The 23,004-nt window shown below is 36.6% G+C and overlaps 3 protein-coding genes across 4 annotated transcripts; 1 reads left to right on the forward strand and 2 right to left on the reverse strand.

Annotated features, from left to right (window-relative positions):
• Positions 1–1,145: 1,145 nt before the first annotated feature.
• LOC114530984 (transportin-3-like) lies at positions 1,146–11,798 on the reverse strand. The gene is made up of 26 exons (XM_028552609.1): positions 11,569–11,798; positions 10,609–10,698; positions 10,471–10,512; positions 10,247–10,315; positions 10,063–10,136; positions 9,674–9,737; positions 9,089–9,181; positions 8,459–8,602; positions 8,188–8,262; positions 7,599–7,699; positions 7,051–7,126; positions 6,728–6,790; positions 6,506–6,652; positions 6,081–6,188; positions 5,803–5,900; positions 5,596–5,735; positions 5,207–5,398; positions 4,585–4,747; positions 4,425–4,485; positions 3,771–3,841; positions 3,224–3,410; positions 2,906–3,000; positions 2,573–2,805; positions 2,240–2,331; positions 1,959–2,071; positions 1,146–1,495 (listed from the first exon to the last, which is right to left on the reverse strand). Exons 1-26 carry the CDS (start codon positions 11,680–11,682, stop codon positions 1,435–1,437), a joined length of 2,766 nt encoding a protein of 921 aa, XP_028408410.1. The 5' UTR covers positions 11,683–11,798; the 3' UTR covers positions 1,146–1,434.
• A 1,239-nt stretch (positions 11,799–13,037) lies between these two features.
• Positions 13,038–14,357, forward strand: LOC114530944. The gene is made up of 4 exons (XM_028552566.1): positions 13,038–13,284; positions 13,634–13,694; positions 13,803–13,874; positions 13,949–14,357. The coding sequence occupies exons 1-4, from the start codon at positions 13,176–13,178 to the stop codon at positions 14,181–14,183; spliced, it is 477 nt and encodes a 158-aa protein (XP_028408367.1). The 5' UTR covers positions 13,038–13,175; the 3' UTR covers positions 14,184–14,357.
• A 15-nt stretch (positions 14,358–14,372) lies between these two features.
• On the reverse strand, positions 14,373–22,727 carry LOC114530943 (annexin A4-like). 2 transcript variants are annotated; one of them, XM_028552565.1, is made up of 17 exons: positions 22,613–22,720; positions 22,499–22,546; positions 21,539–21,679; positions 21,297–21,357; positions 19,909–19,988; positions 19,484–19,552; positions 18,944–19,261; positions 18,550–18,637; positions 18,380–18,474; positions 18,186–18,299; positions 17,994–18,084; positions 17,547–17,626; positions 16,944–17,047; positions 16,078–16,144; positions 15,701–15,776; positions 15,144–15,325; positions 14,373–14,782 (listed from the first exon to the last, which is right to left on the reverse strand). In XM_028552565.1, the coding sequence occupies exons 3-17, from the start codon at positions 21,671–21,673 to the stop codon at positions 14,720–14,722; spliced, it is 1,623 nt and encodes a 540-aa protein (XP_028408366.1). In that variant the 5' UTR covers positions 21,674–21,679; positions 22,499–22,546; positions 22,613–22,720; the 3' UTR covers positions 14,373–14,719. The 2 variants fall into 2 exon arrangements, with proteins under 2 accessions (XP_028408366.1, XP_028408365.1); XM_028552564.1 differs by lacking the exon at positions 22,499–22,546 and having other exon boundaries at positions 22,613–22,727.
• Between the last annotated feature and the right edge of the window lie 277 nt (positions 22,728–23,004).

A 23,004-nucleotide genomic window follows, 5' to 3' on the forward strand; every position in this document is an offset into this window, starting at 1 on the left:
CTGATATATCATTAATTTCTTACCTCCGTCAAACTATTCAAACCGTTTCTCATTAATTCAATGTAACTACAGCAACTTTTGAAATACTTTGTCAAATAAACAGTAATTAGTAACCATTAAACATAAGCGTCCTTAAGCTATTTGTATACCGCATTTTTGTCGCAAAAATCATTTCATAATGAAAAATTAATTGAGAGTTATGAATGTGTCAAGAACTTGGTTTGTGAAATGACAAGAGGGAAACCGGAACGTGACATTTCGTGCCAAAATGAATTAGGAAAAATGGGATTTAATTGCAAATAAATATATAATATATAATGGCAAAAATTCTTTCAAAAAGTTGGATCCATTGCAAACTAATCATTATTAAACTAATTTTACGATAACCAATATATGGACAACAAAACGTCAGAAGCTTTGTCATGTAACAAATTGCAAGCTGCCAGTGTAAAAGTCTGTTCACACGATCCATTTTTGTCGGATCCAATTCACTTCGGATGTTCGTTTTATAGTCTGTGGACTCGGCAGGTATGTGGGCATCAAAACAACTAAAGGTAACGAGTATTGTTTTACCAATAGCAGTTACATTCCATACATGAGAAGAGAATTGGATCCGACAATTTTTATCGTGTGACCTTTACTATACAAAGCGTTTCTCTTAGGGGAGCAAGTAAATAAAGATTAAAGTATAACAACTAAGTTAAACATCGAGATTAAATCATTTGGCTTGAATTTTGTGATTAAACCCAGCATAGTGGAGGTCCGTTTATATGATCTCGTTTATTAGTGCCTATGAAGTGTATGGACTATGTACAACTCAAAACAGCAACAAAATCGTTTGGAAAACGTCCGTGTTCACCAAACGCACATGATTTATAGAATAACATTGTATAACACCATATATACCAATGACGGAAATCCATATACTTAAAAGATGTTCCATTAGGGGTAAAAATGGGGGACATGCATTGCTATTGCCGTTGGTCAGCAATAAGTATTGCTGTGTCATTCGTGCAGTCTGAAAACTAAAAACTGCCGCACTAAAACTTAACTTCTTGCAAAGAATTTGCTCGTTTGCTACTGGTTTAACATTAAATTAAAGAAATTGGTATAAATAATTTAAAAAATGCACAATTTACTCTATATATTTGTTATATACTTCACAAACACTCTAAAAGTCCGTGTCCTTAAAATATATAAAATCGTCCAGCCCGACAGCACCTTCGATTTTAAACATTGTTCATTGAGCTAGCCAACCTCTCGAGAGTCCAGAGGTATTAATAAAATATTCTCATTTTATTTACATATTTCGCTTGCTTGCATGGTTGTCCTTTCGCGGACGTATATTACCCCGTGATCCTTTCGTGTATTTCACGCGCGATCCACGCGAGGGCCTTTCGTTCCACGCACTTGCTTCAAAGTACTCGCGCAGTCCTACTCGTAGAGTCTCGAAAATGAACGGGCTACCCTGGACACGAATTTTCCAGCATCAGCACTGAAAGGAAAATCAACCGCATTGGCTATGCTGGACAATACTACCACAACTACCGGAGTAAGCATTATCATGCATCATTAGAAACTGGGATGGATCAATAGATCTTCTGTAGGGTGGTTTCCAAATTTGAGTCGCATTTTAATTTATATAAAGAATTATATAAAGAAATCGGCACAATTGCTAAGTCGATACAAAACCAATGGAAACGAGGAGGGCAATGTAATGATGTAATCTATTGTTAGTGGGATGACTGTGGCCCTAGCGGCACGTACCATCTTATGCTAAACATTTCTCGAAAAAACGTATTTTCTAATAACCAAACAGGCTGGTGCTTGTACCCCATTCACCCTGGCCTGCATACATGTTTCCAGAAAACAGCACTGAATCAATTGACATTATCATCATTAACATGATCAACATCATCACCAGCACCATCTCATCCCCAATAAGTCAACTGACTTACTTTGTAACACCATGATGAAATTCCATAATCTGTTGGCTGGTGACTATTGTTGTACCGCTCACAGTCTGTGTTGGTAACATCTCTAGTGATTTGGCTAACCAGTTACTAGCTTGCTAAACATGGATGAATAATACAATTAACATGCTGAACAGATATTGCCTATTCTTTAGTGTATTAAAGTTTTTTCCTTGTAATTGTGCGATATCCCTCGCGGAAATCATCTACGGTTGAAGAGGGAAGCGTGGATGTATAAAGTTGTATTCTATTCTACACAAAATAACCTCTTTATTGTATCTCAACATTTCCCAGAAAACCTCGCCTACACACGGCACCATATACGAAGGAATTTTTCCAGCACACGCTTGAACCAAACCTGCAATTCATATAATACAAAGTTTATACGAGCATCAGAAATTGGGACTACCTATGCATTAATTTCTACTTCCACTGGACTATACACAGATCAGTTACACATCTAGCCAATCAAAACATTGAATCATTCAAAATTCCTTCGAAATTTTACTTCAAAATAAGAAAAACGCGTATCTATGCTTTTAAGGTCGTCACGTCTTTTCATGAGGTGACCTATATAGTAAACGAGGAATGTTCATCACCTGTGGTAATTTCTTGTCCATGGTTTGTCATCATTTGCCCTATCAAGTTGCGTAAGTTTGTAGAATCTAAACTCGGATCCAGTTCACTTGGGCCATGTATGAGATCACGGAGAAAGGTCATAACGGATGCGTTAGCTTCTCTGTGGGACAACGTTGAGGCCGCCACGGCACACTTGATCAAGTTGTCCGCAACTGAACATTTGAGAAACTCGACAGAACATGTTTGAACACATCTACAGAAAGAAAATTTTACGGTGTATCATACACACAACAAAATGATTGATTGATTTATGTCATAAGACAAGACACCGTGTTTTAAAACTAAACCCAAACCTTGTACAAAGTCTAAAAAGATCGTCGATTGTATCTGGATGACGAACAAACGCATCGCTACTTGATAGGAATGAGAATGTGGGAGGACAAAAAGCCTAAAATGAAAAATATTATGATGAAAAACTCGTATATAGTATTCTTCAGTAATAAATGTCCAGCATTGCTCGTATTTTCAGGCCGTTTACGCTAAACGGGTTTCATACTTCAGTGACAACGACCGACCAAAGCCAGTACCCTCTGTACTAAAACTAAGAGCAGTTGGCCGTACGTGTGTGGGCATGCACGCTTCCCTAAATCCATTTCCACAGCCCCACTTACCTCGAGCATTTGTATAAGACCAGGGACACAGCTTTTGTTGGTACCAAACTCATCTACTAATATGCTCCCAAGATAAAGAAAACACGAATGATGTGTGGCTGAGTAGACTTGAATCATTTGATTGACTAGTTGACCCAATAATGGGATGAAATGTTCTCCCAAACACCGGATGATAAATCTAACACATCTAAACAGAGATAGGATATGACACTTGTGGTTTTGGATTCATCATTCGAGTTTTCAAATTAATCATAAATATAGTTAGTTAGGATTGCAATATTACAAGTTACACAATGCCTAACCGGGAAGTGGGAACACGCCAAAAAAATGAAAGTTTTTCGCAGCTTAAGCTTTCGAGTTGGTCGATTTGATGAGTGAAAACATTAAGACACTATCCTCAGGAAATGATTGGGAAGGACACTTATGACTAGTACCTTTTGTTCAGGACCTGAGAATAATTTTAAGTTGAATTAGACTTTTAGCCGAGGAATACTTCCTGCCCTTCTTTTACTATATCTTCTCCGAAACTAAAAATATCTCTCAGTACCTGCAACATCGTTCCATCGTTTTAACATCCGCTTGATATTTACTAAGAGCCATCGACACAACAGGCCACACCTAGTGAGAGATGATACTTTTTCTAGGAGATAGGCCACAATGTACATTTTTCACTCTGCTATCCTGCGAACCTGCACCTTTTTACGCTTGCTCTGAATAAGGGAAGTGTGTGCGATGTTCTTCTTTTGATACATGTAGACGAGTGGGCAGCTATGAGTGCTCTGATGTAGCTACAAGTGCTGTACAAGATAAGTGCCCTTATTTGTACATTCGTGTGCTAATCAAAGCAGGGATGAATTACTGAAATACAGAGATGAAATACTGGGAATGCAGAACAGATGTACACACTTATGCACAGGAATGCTAATTCCCATAGCAAATTCACGTCCTAACGTCTATTAGGAAGTAGGCACTTTAACAGTTTATTTAGTAGAAGTAGGCCTACTTTAGGAAGTAGGCACTATGACATCTCAGTCATTATGCAGAAAACTCCATTTGCTACTATTTTAATAGGCCAAACTGAATCCATTTTTGAATCAAATGCAAAAAATAACGATGTCAGGAGACCAGGTGGATGTTTTACAGTTAAATAGAGGTCAATAGGGCTTATCTAGGTCGGAATGTACAGTATTTAGTACTTTACCTCTTGAACGATGCTAAAGCAAGGATGTTCTTCACCGTCATTCGCTTTCACAACAGTATACCTTTGAAGAAAAAAAAATATATATATATAACAAGGAAACGCTTCGCGACGCTTGTTTCGCAAGGCAAACGAATTGTACAGAAAGATGATTTGGACGAACCGAAAAATGGTCGCAATTCTGTCGAGATAAATGATTGGCTCAGAGTGGCCTCCATTCTGTCCTCCTAACAATTGAGCCAGCAGCTGTACTTGTTGGAGACAAATTTGTTTTATCCCTTCTTCGATCTGTGGTCGCGGAAGTTCTGATAAAACCTTTGCAACACCTTAAAGAGAAGAGGAAGAGGGTTTATTGTCTGGTTTACATTCAGTCTCCTGAATAAATTGCAGGTATGGCACAGGAAATGATCAGACAGTATCAAGTTCTTACAATATATATACAGGGTGCCCTCAAAAAAAACAAAATTCGCATGCATGACTAAGCTGAAATCATCAAATTACAAATTCACATGACGTTAGGATTTATTACGTTTGAATGAACTTTTTCACCTTTGTGCCCGCGAAATTTCATATATTTTGTACAGTACAAGTCAAATCAACAGAATACTTCCACAAACCTATCACAACTCTACCCACAGGTGAGTAGCTACACTCAAATACCTTATCTGTGTGACTCAACCCACACAGCCAAGAAGCAGGGGACTGAGTACATATTTTCCTGGCGAAGTTAGGTCATCACTTTCAAACAAAGGGTGAATATTCATTTATAAATATGGTAAATCTACCTTGGAAGAAGTCGAGAACTGCACTAGTAGATATAGATAATGAATCGATGGCTTGAACAATTTGTAGTAGAATTTCAAAATGATGCGCCATTTTCTTCTGACATGAACTACACACTTTCTGAAGTGACTCTGCAGACACCGAGGCAAGCTCTTTGGATTGTAATCCCTGGTATAAGATGTGTAAAAACAAGTCTACAAAAAGAATTCGAGAGATGTGAAATAAGGTTTGAAAACTAGCGAGAATTTAATTTAACATTCATTACAATTATAAACCTCGAAAAAAACAATGGATAGCTCTATCAGTTTGCATGACTTCTTTTTTTAAAGGACCGCAAATGGTCAATTATATAGCTACACCAACTTTGTGTGAATACTTTCCGTAGTCATACCTAATACGTTCGGATTTTTGTTAGTCCATCCCCCTAATTCACCAATGAGCTTGATAGCGGTGAATTTAACAACTATATTAGCAGAATTATCTTTGTTGAACAAGAGATCAAATAGAGCGATGACAACTTCGGATTTCTCGCTGAAAGAAACCACAAAACGTTAAAACTTTCAACGAAATATAGAAAACGTGAAACTGAATTACTTACGCGACGAGATTCGTAGCAACAGCAGCCATGATGAATAACTTTGCCTCGACATCATGCCACGCAGTTTTTCCATACTCTTGAATAATTGTCTGACATAACTAAAACAGGGTGTATTATGAAACACATTCATATAATGGGGTATATAAACCCTTCTATCAAAAGTGGTGGGTTCCCATCTGGGATACCGAAAGATCGATGTCGGTACAACATCTAACTTGGGAATTGGTACCCCTCCAAGACGGGAGGATGCACCAAACTCTTTGAAAGAGTAAACTTACTTGTAAAAATAAATTATCAGAGCCAACCATGAAGACACAATCTTTGACTAACTCGACAACTCTTTCCCGAAAATCGGCGAAGTCATCGCCTGGTTTAGGTATACCGACCTACCAAACATGAAAAACCCTTGGTTACTAATCTAAAAACTACATCTATATGGATTTAGGGGCTGGTTTGCACACTTTACGAGGCGCCGCCATATAGTTGGAAAAGAAAGAAAAAATATAAAATTTGATGCTTTTAAATTGTCCCAAATGGCCTTTTGAGTCTTATGCCTATTTTAATGAGCTATCAGTTCGTAGCTTAACTATCTAGCTCCATTTCACTTGCGTCCTGAACACAAAGTAAATGAACCCGAGTTCTTCTTCACCCCGCACCCCGGGGTAACTACCCCGTCTATATAACGACGCTACCGGACACTTACCGTATCGGACTCTAGTTTGCATGTGATACAAAGCTGTTGCAGCAAAGCTTGATAGTAGGGAAGGAAACTCTCCCTTCGTTGCTTTAAATCTTCCCGATATATCGCCTCTGATAGACTGTACCAAAAGTTAAATGTCACTTCAGCCACCTTAATATAATACGAATGCAGAGTTTGAAACTTGCGTGCACGTGCATGAGAGTTGACTTATATAGATCATCCTACCTCGTAATCGTTGTGTTGTAAACATTTGATCATTACTTCCACGATCTTTAAATCCAAAACATTCTACACAATAAACGATTATACCAAACGCTTTAACATCGAAAATGCAAGTTTCAGCTATCGTCATAGGGAGGCCCCCCGAACAAACATAATCTGTAATCATCCGCAAAAGAAGGCCTGACAATGATGCCGAAGATTAAAAAAGGCAAACTAAATTTCTCGCCTTGATAAAAGAGAGGGTGTAGGACCTCTTTTCGCTGAAAATGTTAACAAGGAAGGCCTTATATATGCAACTATTTAGAATAAATTTATACATTACGTACCAAGCCTTTTGCAGAGAGCACGGCGTCCAACATGGATTCCGCAAGCTCGGTAAATATACGACAAAAGTTTAAACATCTGTTGAAACAAAAAAAATACTCTGATAAGTAAAATGCCCTGGTATTACACCTAGCCCAAGTCATACGACTCGACGGTACACTTCCAATGTGATTCTTTTCATGTAATTCTTAATTTTAACACCTTACAGTTGGGCAACAACTAACGGTATTATTCTAGACGGACATCATCTTAACTTTGCCTTTAAGATGAGACAACAAACGACAGCCTCTTAACCTATATAACACACCCCTAACGCACATCAGCATTGCTGTTGGTAGTTAGTGTGCCTCAAGGAAAAAATGGTGTGAAAGGTGTTCATTCAAAGGTGTTAGATCACTCTCCTCCGCAGAGGCTTTCGTGTCTCTCTACCACCTTACTCCCCCCTTACCTATTTTAACTTACACAAAAGCCTTTGCAGAGATGAGTGGAGTTAGATAATTGCTATTATATTAATCCAGTTAACGTAGAGTTTACTATAAGTCCTACTTACTTGTCGCGATCGTCATTACTTTTTGCTTGTTCGTAGATAGGAACAAGTTTCAGCACCTCAGATGAGAGGACGACCGCCATTTGGCTTTGTGGACCCAAATCCTGTCAAAACATACAGCTCGACATTACTTTGATGTATCCCGTAATCGTCCCAATACAATATAGTCAATATTACCTATATATACTTTTTTATTCCCTTCTAAACAGTAGTCTATAATAACGTCAATAATTAACAGAGTTCCTTTAAACCTTACGTGTTGTGGGGAGGTGCACATTTGCCCTGAAATAGTTTTACACCTCCCCTGGGAATATTTACACCGCCCCAAAGAGTCATGAAGCTCCCTCAATGAAAAGTCTAGTCAAGGGTTGAAAATAATCAGGTCACCCAAGTTTTTGCGAATAATGTTTTCAGTTTAATCGACTCGAAGAAACGTTAAAGTATATTGATATTGAAGTCTATTGATCGGACTTCATCAGGCCATCCTCTCAAAGTGAGAAGCCAAACCACTGCACCCCTCGTATATTTTTAGCTGACACCCAGCTCCCCTAAAACAAATTCCAGCCTTGAAAGAAATACGGAAAGCACATACCCCAACGGAATAGATAGCCGAACAAAGAACGTCTGTAGCTGCTTCCTGTAAGTTGTCACTGGCTTTCGCATTCACCTGAAATGCATTCAACGAATTGAAAATGAATAGAAAAAAAATGAATAAACAGACGTGGAATCTTTTATCGGACTTATTTAGTTGTCGATAACTTTTAGTTGTCGATCACAAATAGTTGTCGACAACTAAATCCCTAGTCTGTGGAGGCCCTAATTGTCCAAATCATTAATAAATGCGGTCCGAATGTGGAACTCACCAACGTTTCAAATAAAACAGGCAAAAGACGGCTTTTCATTATTTCGTCAGGAGGATAACCTCCAAGCAATAACCATCCACCAAGACAGTAGAAAATCTTCGTTCGTATTTGTTCCTCGTCGGGACATTGCTCTATACACGCATTCTAGCAATCAAAAGGCAATATATTCGCTTTACTTGAGATAGACAAATTATATGATCCGACCTAAAAGCGCACTTTGCAGTGATATATTAATGTATATGTGTCTTTTTTATGATGAGCACGAATGGAAATGGTACAAAACCTCAAACGAGTGCTGGTGGCCAAAATTTTCTAATCTACTGATGACAAATCTAGCTTGAACATGTACGAAGGACAGAAAACTAGGAATTCAAAAGTCAAAGATTGCAAGACAGCGATTCGTGACAAGAAATTCAAGAAAATATGCAAACAGACAAATAACAAGTGCTGGTACTTAATTTTCATCAGTACTATCATAGATGTGTTTCGCGATCACAGACGTCACTGAACGCAACTGCAGTAATTTTTATCATCTCAAAAATATTTATTGGGATGACTATATCGTACTATAGCCAAGTGCTGAGCTTTTAGGATTGCCCAAGTTTAAACAAAAATGTCAATTTTACCCACCAGCAGTTGAATGACAACAAGCGACGACTGTCTTAATTGATTTCCAACTTCTTCACGTCTGTTCGATCCAACACGTAAATGTTCACTTTTCACCTATGGTTGAAGAAAGGCTTTTAGGCAGGCTGTTTACATGATTCTGCTTAGCCGAGATTCAGCTAAGCGTGAGGTGACTTTGAGATACTGAAATAAGTCTTTATGAAACTAAACAAGAACATGCTATTGTCAGGATCAGGATGACTACACCACTGCCAGAATCCTGTTACATACTTATTTCAATACCACAAAGTCATCTCACACTTCATCAAGTCTTCACTAACAGGGATATATACACCCCCATAGCTAAGGGGTAACTAAAGGTTTCAATTTTAACAATTCATGCCAATGGGGTACAGTAGGTGAATTATCAAGGTTCAGTTTTGACTTCCACTAAAGTCAATACTTTCATCCTAAGGTCATCCTAACAAATTTTAAGCTGTGGAAGGGTGGAAAAAATCTCATGCACTAATTTTTTTATCTTAAATGAATGAGAGACTATTTTCCATTGCAGCCTTGTGCGCAGTGAATTTTGCAATATGAAATTTTTACCTCTTCTGTTAAATACTGTAGCATTTCCAACAAAGCTGGTATTATCTGTATTGTTTTACTAAATCTATAAGTTATAAAGCATGTACATGTATGAATATCTGATATGATTCCAATAACCAACAATGACTGCTAGTGCTAGAATGCTTTCATTAATTGGAACAAAGTAGGTTAAGCATATAACATTTGTTTGTTAAGACTGACAACCTCATGCACAAATAGTCACAATAATTCACCATTTAAACATTCCTCAACATAAAATGTATATTAAAGTTCTACACTCCCACTCAAACATTTGAAAACTACATAATCCCCCCCCCCCTTGCAATCCTGCCAGCACTCTGTGCTCTAATAAATAAAGGCCCCTTTAACAATGAAGATAATTCATTAACCTTCCTACAAGATCATTAACAGGGTTTGACCATTGTGGCATTTGAACTGCAAGATCAGCAACTGCTAGGCAGAGCTAAATGAAATATATAACACCATGACACTTACAAAAATCTTGGAGGTTTAAAAACATATTGTTAATTAAATAAAAAAACTTGATCACCATGAAAGGCTTGGAACACTTACCTGATTCAAGATAGCTGGTGTTGAATGGTAAAGATGTGTGATATGATCAAGTAATGAGTTTTTCAAGCTCTGAATATAATTAAAATAATATTATCAAAATAAAATCAACACTATTGACTTAATCAACCATATTTAAATAATGTGATATTTTTTATATCTTTTTGAAAAATGTGAAATCTTTTTAAAACGTGAAATTCTGAAAGATTTATTAAGATATCACTCACCTCATATTGGGCAGGTTGAAGTTCATGGAAGAAATATTGAATCTGATGAGGAAATTATAACAGATTTTTGAACTGGATGTACTGTATGTACTCTCTAAAGACTAAAGTCATTTATACAAAATTATATGTTTTTGTTACCTTAGTTCTCATGGTTTGTGCTCCAATAAAACAACTTGTTGTACTTTGTTTCGCTGTAAGTAATTGATCTGCAATCTCCCATGCAAAAAACTAAATACGAACGGAAATGCAAATTTGTGTATGAGATTCATTCAAGGTAATTATGACTCATTGTCAAACTACTAGAATATGCAGATCTGAATCCACAATAGAGGTATGCATTTTAGTGCATTGTTTTCCTCTAACATAAAGCCTTGTCCACAAAATTTCCACTCAAGACCTACTGTAACATAACAGAAAGTATCTTAATACACAAGCTCATTGAACTTGATTTCATTGAATAACAAAAAATTGAAAAAAGAAATAGAAACGAAGTTTACTTCAGTTTCAAGAAAACATAAATAAAAAAATGGAATCCAGTCCAAGTGAAATGATATTCTTTTTTGCAATCCACCATTTTTATCATAACAATATCAAAAAGCAGCATAATTTGCTCTTCAACATGTCAGTTTAGTGCTGAATTGTAATTTTCAGATAGCTCAGACACCATGAAATAATAAATATAAGCCATCATTTAGGAATATGAGAATTTTGATATATATTTATATAGCACTACACTACACCACCCACTTGACACATGTTTGTGATCGTTTTGTGCAATAAAATAATTTTATGTTCATAACCTGTGTACCAGAGTTCAGTGATACAGTCAGGTGTCACCCAACAGTACATGGGAGTTGTTTGGGTTTGGACATCAAGCTATAAGATCTTATTTAGGAGGGTGGAACGCAATCAAACAAACCAAACCAGTTAAACGCCTGCCAATTGTCAAATATGAACAAAAGCATAGCATATGCTTTAAATTTTACCTCTGTGCTCAGACAACAAGGCAACTACATAAAAAAGACTCTAAACCTATATATTAAACTTTAATAATAAACCAAAACACAAATGATCATGGAATAAAGACTAATTCCCTACCGAACTCTGCAAGTCTTCGAGCCATTTCGAGGCAGCTTCCTTTCCTTCGGCACTTTGATTGCTGTATAGCGCTTCAACGGCTTGCAAAACTTGTTCCATCGGTGGTTTTTCCATTGCTGCAGTATTTAGATCGGTGCTTTACTCAATAACAATGTAAGATTATAAAATTGATAAGGTTTAAAACTTATCTGAAAGCTGCTAAAGCATGATTTTCGAACTCTATATTAAATATGGCGCCAGACTAGTTACCAGGTCCATAGCAGGACACGTTAACATACGGTGAAGCAGAGCCCCCTTAATAACAGTTAAATTTGAGAAATCTACATTCGATTCTTTGCTCGAGATATTTATGCTCTCATAAACCCTTTAATTTAAAAACAAACAAACAAGATAAAGGTATGAGAGTAGACCCTTTCGATAATCACGTCAAAAAATTAACGTTTTAAATTTAGAACCACCGGAATTTTTCATTTTGACCAATAAATGTGGAAATAAGCGGTACCGCCAAGTCGAGGCTACCAGGCCATGACCGGGAGCCTCGTTCTAAAGTAATGTCTTAATTCCATACTTATTTCTCAAAATGAAAATTCCTATTCATGCATGTGTTTAAGAACAATGTTTTGCATCTTTGCACATAGCTTGTGAGAGCAAAACTTGAAATCAATCTCATGTTAGGTGGTTTTAAATTTAAAACGATAAGGGTCTATAGCACTATAGTATACAATTAATGAATGTTTATGAGTGCAATGGTAAGAATATTTTCACGAAGTGAAATAAAATAAAATGTTCCATTTAACGAGGCGATAGCTGAGTTGAATGGAACATTTCCATTTTTTTTTAATACCAAACATATTTAAAAAAAATAGACTGTCACTTTTCAACAAGAATTTATTAGATTACGAACGTACTCTATGGATCAAATTTAAATACACAACCCAATAAATCTAAACGCGTTCATACGAAAAACGGCGTATTTTATTTGTCTTTCTCATTTTCAGCGCCCGAATCTTCAATAAGCTGAGAATATGAATAAATTTCAAAAATTACCCATATAATCATCGTTTGCTAAATTTCAGCCCGGAAAGCGCGCTAGCCCGGTCCATGTAATTAATGGAGTATTATATAACCACAGTTAATAGAATATACATGGTTTGGAGACCACATAAAACTACAATACAACTTATTAACTATGTTGAGGTACATTTATGCAAAAAATTTTTCACGAATGCCGTTGGTAAATTTGGCTAAAATACAATAGACACGTGACGAGAAAGGAACCGTTTTTTGCATAAACCTGGACAATAACATAGTTAAGTATTATATTTTTATTTCGTCTCCAACCATGTATATTCTATAAACTGTGATATAACATATCTTGAGATGAAGGCTTCCATCCAGTTGCTTCGGGTTCAGTAGCTACTAATAGTGGTCTCCGTATATACTGGATGAATTTTTTCATCTTCTATCTCTTTGTTTGTACATTGTATAATTTGTATCATCCATGGTTCTATAAATGGTTCAATAAAAAGAGCAAGCTAGGAGCCGTGCTGACGAAAAGCGCGGATTACTCAGCGTTTCATGCTAAAAACATTCTTCAGAAAACAATCATGAACGAACAAAGGAGTTATGCAATTGACAATGACAAACGTATTTCAAACATTGTTTGGCGAAATTGGAACACGTTGGCAAACATCATTGGGGCTGTATGTACAATAGGTATTTATGTTTACCGACTCAATTTAAAAGTTCAGATATATTAAACGCCCTTATAAAGATAGGTTCAATTTAATAATCTATTATATATATCTTCAGGGAAGGATGCATTAATTGCTGACATGACAATAACAGTCACAAATCTGTCTAGTCAAGTCGACAAAATATTAAAATAGAAATTATGTCGCCACAGACTTGCAGCTAGGTTTCAACCAATTGTTCACCTCAAGGTGTCAATCCCAACATGCGTAGAATAATTTAGACACTTAATACTTAGACTTGACCACACGTCCACACCATGCAAAACTTTAAAAAAATGCACACCTACAGTACAAATTGTTTTGGTTTTTAGGTATTTGGTTTATTGCCATAACCATTATTGATGTCCACCAAGACATTGGTATTTATTTAATGTATGTATGTCATTTAAGTTAAATTATTTCTTGATTACATTGCCCTTTGTGGAAATGTCATTGATCAACCTGTCTGCAAATCTTAACTAGGCATTGTATCTTATTTAGATTATGTGGAATAGCAATGGCATTTCTTGAACTTAGTTTGGTTGTGGATTGGCTCTTTTCTGTTTGTTGCAGGTGGGACTCACATTTTTTCCAAAAACAATATCATATATTGAAAATTAAATTACAAACTTCTTATTCCTCTGCAGTGAAGAATTTGCAGTTCGGCAATGTTGGTCATTTGTTCTTGCAACAGATACATGGAAACGAGGCTTACTTTACCTGGGTTTGTCGGCAGTATGCTACATTAAAGCAACGTCTGGATGGCAAGTGCCTTTTGCAGGTGCTCTAATGGACTTGGCTAGTATAGTTTACTTCATCAAAACTATCAAAGGCAAACAAAAGCCCCAACCATATAGATATAAACAGCTGTCTGTGACATAAGTCATTTTAGTGCAGACAAACTGTAGAAAAATAGAGTTAATTTATACTAGAGATTATTTAACATTCATTACATTCTTGCAACATCACAATACATCATCAAGGCAAAAATAAAAATGATTAATTGCAATCAACATTATTATAATGTGGAGATTTAATATGAGGATCAGGAGTTTAGTACATATCCCAAAAGTTATTTTTGATCAATTAAATTATAGAATGAATATTGTGTCAATTCTTGTAACATATGAAAATGCATAATTATCATTAGTGAGTGGTTATCCCTGTTTAAATGAAACATTGATATATTGTTTTATCTGAATTGCCGTACAAAATTATTCAAAGTCTTGACATTTACCCTAGTTAAATGATTTTCTTTGAATAATTTTCAAGCAGTTCAAACACTTGGAAAACAGCTTATTCAAGAATATAACATATGCTATACAGTGCAACCCCCATATTTGGGAATGTATTTTGCTGAACAGATGGTAGTTCTAAAAGTCCCAGACCCCCCAGATTATGTACTTGTTATTGGATAATCAGTTCTGTGGTTCACCAATCAAACCAAGCAGTGTTTTACAATAGTTTCCACTTGTATCACCCTGGAAGGAGAAGTTAAGACTTTGTAAAATACTCTTTTCGCAAGCATCATGTGAAGTGAAGACCCCTAATCTAACAAGCCAGAAATGTGTTACTTGTCAGTGATTGATATTCAGTAGCCCTCCAAATGCAACACTTAGGGCATGTGTGTACACCTATGTGTCGTGCAAAAAACGCGACAGTGGAAAGCAGCCCTAACTATTACTATTTGGTTAGTGTTATGTTTGAGACAGGTCTATTTTTAAGTCTATTTGTGTCAATATTTAGGCATGTGCCCCTCCTATAAGTCCACGCAGGATGAGAGGAAGTGCCTTACAAACATAATCACTGCTTTTACTCAGAGAGCAGAAAAACCATACATACTTTAATAAAACTGGCCAAAGTCTTGTGATACTGTCTCTGAAACTCCTGTTTTATATCAATCATGTCAACCTCACAGCGTGTCACCACAACTCGTATCAACGTCGCATCATCAGTACCAAGACCTTTCATGCTCTTGTACAGCTTTTTTGCAAAGTAGGCTGGAGTGTTTCGCACACACTGGACTGGAAAAATAGGATCAAATGTTCTTTCAACTTGCACAGTAAATGGTATGGTGGATACACTACTGCTTAACGATTTACACTTGAAAACTTGCAAGAATCTGATTTTCATGCACAGGAAGGTGGAAAAAAACATCATGTGTTCAAGCTAAATTGTATCTCCCTGATTCAGTGTTGTGAAAAAAGAATAAAAAAACAGTTGTAATAAGTCATTCAATTATAAACACAACATATGCAACAGGCTAACGCGGAAAAAGAAGATTGAATGCCAACTTGTGTGGTGACAAAGAAACATGTATTTCTTATTGTTCTTATTATTCTCGGGTCATTGGGCGGTGAGTTGTGTCATGTTTTTTGAGACTGGAAATGATAAATTACCTAAAGTGACCATGGCATTCTTCAGATCTCCTGACATTTCTCGTTCCACGGATTTCTCGATATCATATTTGCTGATCTGAAAACAAATAACTGTACATCACAAAATGTCGAAGTCTATTAAAGAGAACTAAAAAAGGAAACGATTTGTACGAGAATTTGTAGACATTCTGCGATTGCAATCAATTTCTCGACCAGTTTCACTTGTCCCCACTCCTCATCGTACACCCACAGACATTCTCTACCTTCTATTAGTGGGCTTCATTAAGTATTAGGTATACTCAGTGATTTGAATCCGAAATGTTTCGACGATTATACATGATCCAAGATAAATGGACAACACAACCAACTCCACGCGACAACTATCACTGCACACATACCTTGGCATATTCATTGAAGGTGGCTCTAAGCTGTGCAAAACTTCGAGCCGCAAATATCGCATTGAATCTATAAAATGAATAAAATATTTTGCGATTACCCCAGATGGTGAGGTGAATATCGGTAGCCAGAACTAGAAGTCATAAATGATTATTTCAGGACATTTACCTAAGTCATCATATTGAGTATAATAACCTTTCATTACACTTTTTCAATATGCGCGGGACCGCTAGCGCTCAAATGAGAACTGCACCATTAAAATACGCTCGGCGACAGCGTAGAACAATCGCCTATAGCAAATTCGCCTGTTCTGCCGAACACAACGATAGCACTCTTTCCTTTTTCAGCAAAAAGACCTTAGTCTCATTTTTTTTCGTACAAACCTCGCGTACGGTTAACAAGTTAACCGGCTCTTGTGGCGCAATAAATTAGCGATAATTATTGATAATCAAGCAGCTATGTACTTAATTGCACTAAAGGTCAATAAACATGGTTTCCATTTCAAAGGTGGTCGTATTTTTTGAAGCAAATTTTACAATTGACGAAAATTAGGATTTTTTTGGTCCCCCGTTACCTTTTAAGTCATAACAAAAAGACTTAAAAGTCTCATTTTTTAAATGCTCTAGAAGCTAAACAAATTAGCGATAATTCTTGATAATCATGCAGCTATGTACTTATGTACTAAATAAACATGTTTCCAACGATCGTTGCTCGTTACAACCACGACAAGTGCATGGCGGATGCATGTGATCAGTAAAGACTGGTTTGATTAACACGACAGAAAAAACCCCCATAAGTTTAAGACTATTTCACATCAACCACGTGTGGTAGCGATAAGTAACGACCAAATGGAAACCAGATATTTTACCTGGCCTCGTCTGTGCCCCATCTTTTTTCCCCTGCTTGGTGAAGAGCATCTGCATCGGCCCTGGCTCTTCCGTAATCAACATTCGTCGATTCGTCTCTGTTGGCCTGTTCAAATCAACTCATTATCAAATGTTTTTGAACGCTGTTATATATAGACTGGATGATGCATCTATGACCCCGTATACACTATACCGAATTCACATGGTCACAATCTTCATCAGTTGTTTTACGATATTTCTTTTCCCCAGATCATGTTGAAGCAATCATGCTATCATTCTTTTAATGGAAAAATTCTTTCTGACATGGCTAGTTTTGAATCGTGACCATGTGAATTCGGTAGAGTGTAACACGGGTCTTATAATGAGGCTAATGCGGACATGTTGAATGGTCAAACTTCAATCTAATATGCTGTTGTAGAGAAGCCTATCGATTTCTAGTTTTGGTGGAAGAGAAAAACCTTTCTAAGATAATAATTTATCACCATGCTTCAATAGTTTCTTATTCTTTCTAATTTTGCGGTGTAATAGCTAAAAGTGGCGCCAACTGGTTTCTTTTGGTAACCGAGGGAAAACTAGGAACGAGATTGCTTTACAGCGCACAGTACCTGCAGCAGAGAGATGAGGAATTTCCTGAAATGACCCGAGGTCTCTGAATGGACGTCTTTTTCAAGATCGCGACTGTATACTGCAAGATGAAAAATTCAATCAAAGATTATTCCTATTCGTGAATTTCTTTGACCGGATTATGCGTAGGCTAGATGGTCGAAAGATGAAAAGAATTGAATAATGAATATATTATATGATCGAATCGGTTAAAAATCGGGCAAGTTTTAAATCATTTTAGAAACAGAAAACTCGCCGGTTTTCCTAAAGGTCCGTTTATACTTGCAATTTTTGCTGTGAATTTGTGCGACTTTCTACTTTTGATACATGTAAACGAGTGAATTAGTTACTGATTCTTAAATGATAGCGTTCATACATCAGAGCATTCGTATAACTATCTATGCTAAGCTATAGGGTCCCAGCTATTACTTTGCACAAAAAATGCTCACGTTTGCGATATTCCTGTTTAACTTCTTTGATTTCTTCATTCGTTCTGGAGCACAGAATCTCTATGAGAACACTTTCAGTCGTTCCAAGACCCTTGAAATACCAGAGTAAAATTTTAGCGACAATTAATCATCAGGCAAGCAAAAGTGCGTCATGTTCCATGTTAATCTTAAACTTTGTGTTGCAGTCTTTACCTTCATTGCACGTCGTAATTCTGTAGCGTCATATACAGCTGGTGCTTGCATCATTCCCAGTAATAGATTCTCCAAGCTACCACCGAGGGCAAACTTGAGATCGGTATTCAAATCCTTAAGGATTAAAAATCAAGTGATTAAGTGAGTTACAGGAGATGGACTGAAATCAGCCAAAGAGAAAAAATATATCCTACCCTTCCAAACTGAGTTTTGTACTCCAAAGCAATTTTTATTCTTTGTTGATTGTTTCTCGTTGAGAGAATTCCTATTATCTCCTTCACATTAGTACCTTGATAGAAAAGTCTTCGAGTTAGCCATTTAGCCACATTTTGTTTACGTACAGAAACAAGCAACAAGCACTCACCAAAGCCCCCAACTGCCTTTCTTATGGCTTCTGCATCGACTTGGGGTTTGAACGATGGGCATGGCTTCACTGTTCCTCTGTTTGGAGCCTTTGGTTTATTACATTAATTATATTTACTCAACTTGTATATAACATGTTATACAACACGAAAGAGGCTCAACTACACTAAATATCCTGTATTTGCATTGTTTCTATATCTTTTTCTAAATGTTGAACCTTGGAAACTGTTTTCCAAACTAAGATACACTAAAATACATACACTAGAAATCTGAAATAGATATAGCTTTATAAATTTCAAACTTTCCCTCTGAAGGCCAGTAGCAGTGATGTATAGCAGACCCGTGAGGGATCCCCAGCGATATAAAAATTTAAGGCTGATTTGAAGGGAATATACCTTAGTAGCTTGCTTGGCTGGTGGGTTGCTTTTTGGGAGCACTGATGGATTCGCAGGGACACCATGGAATGATTGCTGATTACGTTGCATGTTTGCAGCAGGAGCGGAGGGGGTACCATGGAAGGACTGGTTATGTTGTTGGACACTAGCAGGAGGTGGGACAGGTGCCCCGTGGACTGAACCTCCACGTGTGTATGGGTCATGATAGGATTGAGGGGCTACGACTGGGGGGGCTACGACTGCAGGGGCTACGACTGGGGGTGGCACTGGTTGATAAGGTGGTCCGGCATTGGGGTAGCCAGGAGCTCCATAATTTGGCTAGTATATATAATAAAAATATATTCATCATATACTTTTTGTACAATATTTTACACAGTTGCAGGCAGCTTTTTATGGTTGGTGTGTAACATGTGAGAACTTGTTGATAGAAAATTAGGGACTTGCAAATTCTAATTGATAAGGTGATTGAATGGCCATGTAGTACCCAGCTCATAAAGTAAACAAGCTAGGCTATAGATACAGAGGTAGTTAGTTACTTACAGTTGGTGCAGGCATGGGTCTTGTGGGTGCTTGAAATGCTGCAGCAGCATGGGCAACACTTGCAGCACCCTAAAAAACAAATTTCAGAAAATTGACTGTGAATTGAATCCTCCTAGGGTACAGCCTGTGCTAAGATGCATTGCTTCCTCCCACTTACACTTTAGATTCAAAGACAGGCTTTTATCCAGGATTCATGCTTTACCTGTCAACTAGGTGAATGTCAGAGTCACAAGCCCCTTAAAACTGGGGGGGATACCCTTCAAATCATTTTTATATGACTAGAATATTTTCCCCTATCTACTTTCAAGCATCCAAAAGACTAGTGGACTAGTAGGGCCTCTGATCAGGGATAGATTTACTGTGAGGAAGTAGTTATGCACCTTCCTAGCATAGACCTACTAAGTTTAGACAAATTGACATTTTACCGCAAAACCCATATGTGATGGCAATGGAAACTGGTTAGCTGGTGGAGCAGCAGGCATTCCAGAGCCTGGGCCATAGGGTGCTGTAAGAAAGGAAGCAGAGCAATAAATTCTGAAAAAACACAATTGCTTGTTGTTTTTGAAAAACCATGCCTGATTCAAAATATACATTGGATGAATCTAGCACATGTACGACCTTGAATAATTATACCCAAATATATTAAAGTCAAGTTTGTATGTATAAGCAAATGGTTTGGTTACATTTTGAATTTCCATACATCTTTTAAAATATAATTGTGCTCTGAACATCTAATTATGTCCAAAAAATTTCAGCAATTTTTACTTAATAGGCTTCACAATGTATATATGAGCATAATAGTGCACAGAACAAAATCTTTAAAGGATTGAATATGAGATATCCTAATAAATGTTTTTTCCTAATAAAATAATTTAGGGTTGTAGGCCAGTACACCACGTAAGTATTTAATACTGCAAAGCTTTCGGTCCGTTAACTCGGGCCACACCCCAGCCTTCATCAGTGCAATTTAATGAATACACATTTACACATCACTTAAATATCACATTAGTCGTGATTTGTTAGCTTAATTGTGCCATTGATTAATTAAACAGTTTCACTTACCAAATCATTATGACAAAAGAAATAGTTCTAATTCATGCTCGTGTCCTAGACAAGTATTTACACACACAAGGATGCATGGCGTGGATGAACTTCAGAAACCTGGTGTGTACCACATTCCAATTGAATGTGGTTTGGTTTAATATTACATTGATCAATACGTCTAAAAGAATATAAGATGAACTGCGAGAATAGTAAACTGGATAAGTCTGCTAACTAGCTCACCATGTGTGGACTTATGATCATCATATTTTAAAAATGGAAAGATGCAAGCATTTTAGCAAATGATAATAAGTATACTGTCTCTCGTAAAATGAGAGAATCTATTGAAATCTATAAACATCAAACTATCGCCCAAGAGAGTAAGCCACTCAATAGTATGTGGCATATGCTCTTTTCAATGTCTGCCAGCTAATTTGTCTAGGAGATGCGCATTAATTAGAACTATTTCTTTTTTCATAATTTTTTGGTAAGTGAAACCATTTAATTAATGGCGCAAGTTAACAAACCATGACTAACATGATATTTAAGTGATGTGTAAATGTGTATTCAGGTAATTGCACTGATGATCAAGGCCCGGGTTAACGGACTGAAAGCTTTGCAGTACTTACGTGGCGTACCTACAAGTTAAATTATTTATCGACTGTCACCAAGCAAACATACAAGTATATTATAAATGTTTTCTACTTTCAGATTTCCTGTTATCTCCTTAACTATATATTTCCCATTCCTCCTTTTAAATTAAACTACAAACCTGCAGGGGCACCGCCATAACCTGGCATAGGTGATGGGCCTGTTGGATATGGTGCTGCAGGCTATAAAACAAAATAAGATTATTTTCTATATTTTTTATTGCATACCCATTGGAAAACTGCTAAATCTAAATGTAAAATTTAAATTTGATGTTCACTAGCTATATAGGGTTGGTCAAAGTTTTGAATGTTTTAAAATTGATAGAGAAAATCGTAAGATAAAATTTATAGTTCACATATGTACCTGAGATGGAGGTGGGCTAATCATTAAGGATTCAAACCCAATGCCTCCCACTCCAGAACTTGGTGGGTATCCAGGATTGGATGGGGCTGCTGGGGGGTAAGCTGGATAGCCTGGGTTACTTGGTGGGTAACTCATAAATTCCTAAATATGAATTTTGTGTGAATTTTGTGTGTATACATTTTGTGGCCAGCATATGCCAGTTACTTTCAGAAACATTATAGGAATAGCATCCCCTCTAATTAATTAACAAGCCCAAAAAATATACACTGATACAATAAACACTAATTTGCACATTTGACCTTGATTCCTGCAAAAATATAAATGATGATAGCTAATGATGAATGTTTATTGCTGCAGTGAAATTTTCATGAAGTGAAAATAGACCAAAATAAATCAATGTTAATTATTGCTATTACTATTTTTGCCATTGTTACTTGTTTTATACTGTTTAGCTATAATCAATATTTGAGAGATTCGGTGAAAACAACTGTGCAATATAAAATGTTTAGCCTGTTATTAAATAATAGGGTGTTAAATAATAGTTAAATAATAGGGATATTAAATAACAGTTTAATGTATGATATGCAGTCAGGGCGACAACGCACTAGTATCTATAATTGGTATCATTTTATATATCATTTTATAACATCACTAGAAAATTCATATCAAAGGATAGCTACAGTAGGGTGTAAACAGCAAATGCACTATCCCTTCAGGAAATTATTCGAACAATTCACGCACGTGATATTTACGCAATGATTTTAGCTTATTTCCATTGTTTATACTATTCCAAGAATCAAGGTCTTCGTACGTTGTTATATTAACTGCTGAATAGTGGCAAACAAACAACTTGACTTGAATATTTTACAAGTTGTTGTTTAATTAAAAACAACTTATACATTCAGTTTAATTTGTATTAATTATTGAACGTAATTGTGCAAAAACAAGAAAGAATTATACTTCACTGTGTCTACGCCGTTGGTTGTAAACAAAGTTGAAAAATATTGGCTACAAAATTGAACGCCAAGTAAATGTAAAGTTTCCAAACCGATATCATATAAAAATAAAACAAACCTTTGTAACAAAACAGTGAAACGTTATCCTCTTCTTAAGAAAGATCAACACTTTAAAGTATGACCTGTTAATACACACCACATACACACAGTCTGCCGACGACAACTTTACTTATATAATACAGATTACAGACTACGGACTAGGATTAACTCGGCCCGAATCGGAGACGGAATATATTACGAAACGTTGACGTAGTTCACCGACATCTGTCTCTTTCGCAATTTCTCTAATTTTCTGACATTACGTCATTTAAAAAATTGCTGATTCACACGAATTGAGACAATTTGAGACAATTTATACAAAAATCGTTTTCTAGGCGACTTTTTGCCGTTCGGTTCATCGTACGGCCGATTAAATGGCGTGGCGTGGCTAGAACAAAATTGGCGGGGTGC

The sequence above is a fragment of the Dendronephthya gigantea genome, unplaced genomic scaffold (genome assembly GCF_004324835.1).
Source record: "Dendronephthya gigantea isolate DGI-Jeju-01 unplaced genomic scaffold, DenGig_1.0 000067F, whole genome shotgun sequence".
In the NCBI taxonomy this organism is placed as follows: Eukaryota; Metazoa; Cnidaria; class Anthozoa; order Malacalcyonacea; family Nephtheidae; genus Dendronephthya; species Dendronephthya gigantea.

What these genes read in the sequence shown, in the direction of transcription:
- LOC114530984 (XM_028552609.1), bottom strand. Translation starts at nt 11,682, where the DNA reads ATGGAAAAACCACCGATGGAACAAGTTTTGCAAGCCGTTGAAGCGCTA. An exon ending in TGCTCTCTGCAAAAGGCTTG is followed by an intron (nt 6,791 to 7,050) that starts GTACGTAATGTA and finishes TTTATTGTGTAG; the next exon opens with AATGTTTTGGATTTAAAGAT. An exon ending in CAAAAATCCGAACGTATTAG is followed by an intron (nt 5,399 to 5,595) that starts GTATGACTACGG and finishes TTCTTTTTGTAG; the next exon opens with ACTTGTTTTTACACATCTTA.
- LOC114530944 (XM_028552566.1), top strand. Translation starts at nt 13,176, where the DNA reads ATGAACGAACAAAGGAGTTATGCAATTGACAATGACAAACGTATTTCA. An exon ending in GACATTGGTATTTATTTAAT is followed by an intron (nt 13,695 to 13,802) that starts GTATGTATGTCA and finishes TATCTTATTTAG; the next exon opens with ATTATGTGGAATAGCAATGG. An exon ending in CTCTTTTCTGTTTGTTGCAG is followed by an intron (nt 13,875 to 13,948) that starts GTGGGACTCACA and finishes ATTCCTCTGCAG; the next exon opens with TGAAGAATTTGCAGTTCGGC.
- LOC114530943 (XM_028552564.1), bottom strand. Translation starts at nt 21,673, where the DNA reads ATGAGTTACCCACCAAGTAACCCAGGCTATCCAGCTTACCCCCCAGCA. An exon ending in ACAAAACTCAGTTTGGAAGG is followed by an intron (nt 18,300 to 18,379) that starts GTAGGATATATT and finishes TTAATCCTTAAG; the next exon opens with GATTTGAATACCGATCTCAA. An exon ending in CCTTCAATGAATATGCCAAG is followed by an intron (nt 15,777 to 16,077) that starts GTATGTGTGCAG and finishes ATTTGTTTTCAG; the next exon opens with ATCAGCAAATATGATATCGA.